Source organism: Pygoscelis adeliae, unplaced genomic scaffold, assembly GCF_000699105.1.
Source record: "Pygoscelis adeliae isolate BGI_AS28 unplaced genomic scaffold, ASM69910v1 Scaffold183, whole genome shotgun sequence".
Classification (NCBI taxonomy): domain Eukaryota; kingdom Metazoa; phylum Chordata; class Aves; order Sphenisciformes; family Spheniscidae; genus Pygoscelis; species Pygoscelis adeliae.
In genome coordinates, this window is record NW_008824536.1 from 1727306 (window position 1) to 1730651 (window position 3346).

At 40.0% G+C, this 3346-nt stretch overlaps 1 protein-coding gene across 3 annotated transcripts in view; it reads right to left on the reverse strand.

Annotated features, from left to right (window-relative positions):
- Positions 1 to 293: 293 nt before the first annotated feature.
- The window catches only part of AQP9 (aquaporin 9), a 30288-nt gene continuing 27235 nt past the window's right edge, over positions 294 to 3346 (reverse strand). For all 3 annotated transcript variants that reach the window (XM_009321581.1, XM_009321579.1, XM_009321580.1), the window contains one exon: positions 294 to 952. In XM_009321581.1, coding sequence (XP_009319856.1) covers positions 790 to 952 — 163 coding nt within the window. In that variant the 3' untranslated portion in view covers positions 294 to 789. The remainder of the gene's footprint in view (positions 953 to 3346) is intronic.

Genomic DNA, 3346 nt, shown 5'->3' on the forward strand with positions numbered 1-3346 from the left:
CACAGGAATGAATTTTATCCAGAAAGCACAGTGGAAGAGGTTCAGATTAATATTCTAGATTAGGCTTTTAATATTAGGTAGCAAAATGGTCAAGTAAATAGTTTAACTTAACTGAACATTATTACTATGAAGAACCTGTGCAGAAGTACAGCTTTGTCTTTTTGGTGTCGATCTTGTAACACACAGTTTTTAACTTTTGTCATCATATTCTGAGTTACTAACCCTCATTACTGATGAGTTGATTCCTTGCTGTTCAATTAGTGGCTCCATAAAAATTTAGTAAGTTATTTAAAACTACTTCAATTGACATTTAGCCAATTCAGGTATTATTTTTAATTTTCAGACAAGCCATTCTTAAATAATGGCTATAAGAAATGAGCGATGCTTTTAGACGTTAATTCAACACTGAACCAATTAACTACCTATGCATGCAGTTTCATAGCAATAGCTCATCTATTTTCAGTTAATTAGGCAGCATGATTAAGATCATATATGTTGAATTAACAGGTCAGTGCATCATCTCACTACAATTTCATCTAGGAGATAACTTGATCTGAAAGCCATACAAAAAGAACAACAATTTACCCTTCCCATCCCCAAGTTGCCAGTTTTGAATGTGATCAGCCCGATGTTTCATGGAAAGAGCTCAGTTTTTAACTTGTCTTCTATATAGATTTTCTGCTTTGAAATGTGAATTTCTAATTGAGGCATACAGGTTTGTTTGGACCATTTTATAAATCATTTGCATAAAAACTGCACAACAAAATGAGAGAGAAGATTCTTCACTTCTTACTCCATATTGGTCAGTTCGTATTTATCATACACATCATTTTCTTCTCCTGGCTGAGTATCTGAGTGATGAATTTCAATGAAAATAATATAAATTATTGCTCCAAGTACACCTCCCAGCATAGGTGCAACTATAGGGACCCACCACCAATTATTTCCAGCCCTGTAAGACAAAAAACGAAATGAACAAGAAGTATCATTATTTGTTAGTCTAGTGAACACCCTACCTTATATTTGGCAGTGAACAAATACGGTGGCGTGACACTTGCTGTACTGTAGACCTTTTTATCTCTGTAAATGGATGACACCCCTCTCTGTCCTGCCCATGATGTGATTGAAATGCTAAGTAACAACCACATGGCACGTTGGTCTACGTGCTGTACTTGCACATTAGAAAACAAGGCCTCTTTACTGCATGCCTGTTTTGGGGGCAGGGGATAATTTCTCCCTTGTGGAAAATGGGCTACATTGACTTACAGTGAAATGAACAGGCACATATTTATTGCACAGCAATCTTGACTGATGCTGTTGCCAGATGCTCATGAATAGGTTTTCAGGAGTGATTAATGCAAATGTATGTTGCAAAAATGGGTTATCTCATCTGCATGGAGATTTGCAGGTTCAGGCCTGCAATAGTATATACGGTGTTCCTCTTGGCAAGTATAATAGATTATACTTGATTTTGAGTATATTTGCCTCAAGGAATGTAATAAAACACAGTGACTGTAAAGTGGATTATACTTGACTAGAGTGGTCAAGATTCAAATTTCATGATGTAGTGTCTTAGCTCTTTGTTTAAAATGTGGGGTCTTTCAGTAAGAGGTAAATAAGCATTTAGAAGTTTTATCCACCTAAAACTTGACATTTTTTAGAATTGCTGTATTCAGTAAGAAAGTCCGGCATATTGGCTCCGCTGAAATGTTTACGTTCACTTTGCACAATTACTAGGATTTAATTTTAAATGTGTAGATTTATGAACTTTTTTAAAGAAATAAGTCCACCATTAAACAATAAATAACCTCTCTTTGCAGGAGACTTAGGCTTGTAGAATTGCTCTACCTTTCCTGGAGGTCCATATTCAGACAGTAAATTACTGAGCATTGGTTTCAGAGCACAGACTTTCTTAACTGTACTGGTGCATGAGGGTGTTTTGATTCGATCACATGCTGTATTAATTGAATATGCGAGTCTGCAGTGAAAACCCAGCCACCTCAATTTCATGCACGTTGAAAATGGAGAAGTAACTTTTTTTTTTCCTCCCAGAAATACAAAAGGACAAATTAATCTGTGAGAGAAACTTTACAGGAAGCTGCCAGGGGAATTTTTAAACTGTAAGGATAATTATTCAGCACTCTGTTGTGTATAGATTTATGCAGAAGTGAGCTTGTGGTTAAGTCACAACACAAGAATAGAACAGGGCTAATCTCACAGTGCCTTATTGATGATGATATTATTCCTTGTTCGGAAATGCCTTGGATATGTATGTTTTGCCTTTGGAATTATTTATATTTTGCCCTGAGGATATAAAATAACTCCTGATATTGTCCTACTGAGTTTATAGATCTGTTTGTTGTTGAGTCATGGAAGTCTGTCAAAGCCTCTGAATTTCTGGAACAAGCATGGACTAAGGATTTATTGAATTAATCAGCCCAACAAAATCTGTATCAAGTACTTGCATGTATTCCTCTGCGTGTGCCCACGTGTGTATGTGGGCATATAATGAAGGTGTTTCTTGGCAGGTTTCTCTCTCGGCTTGTTCCATGAACTGACATGTGCCTCGTTGGCTCCTGCGTGACCTTATCCAAGTCATGGCCTGTATTTGCAGCAGCTGCTATCAGCTGCGCTTTGGACACCCTCTGCTAAGATGATGGGTGTAAAGTCTTTATAGAGGGCGATGCCAAAGCTGAAATGAGATCAGGACGCAGCTAAGTTACGAGTTTCCATGACACTCAATCCTCCTTCATTGACACAGGAGCAATGTCTCTAAGTGACAAGCACAGATAGCTTCGCTGAAGTAACCTTAGTTCCCTTATACCCTAGCTTACAGCTTTGCTGCCAAGGTAGCAGGAAAACATCCAGCTATGCCTTTGTCATCATCAGGCCTTTTTGCTGTTGGGCAGAGCAGGAGGGAGGAGGAGGAGGAGGTGGAGGAGGCAGTGCACAGGCCTGGCAAGTGGCGCTTTGGTTAACTGCAAAAATTTCCAGGAAACTACAGCATATAAGCTACATGAATGGGCCAAAGTTCCCAGTCCTAGACTTGCAAGTACGTTTCTCACCTAGCCAGCTGCTGCGGGCCGGTGAGGTAGCACTGTTTGCTCTAAGAAATGCCAGGATAATTCAGGCATTCAGCAGTGCAGAATGTGTCTGGCTACTGTTCTACGCTCCGGGAAGAAAGCAAAATATTTCGGAGGCCACTTTGCCATCCAAATCCCTGTGCAGACAAGAGGTGCGTCTCCTGACCCTTTCCAAAATGCAGTTTAGTTTAGTCCGGGCGACTTGTCCCCGGTGCCGGCGGCGGGGCCGGCGGCCACGAGGTGTCAGCGTTACCGCGCCGGCG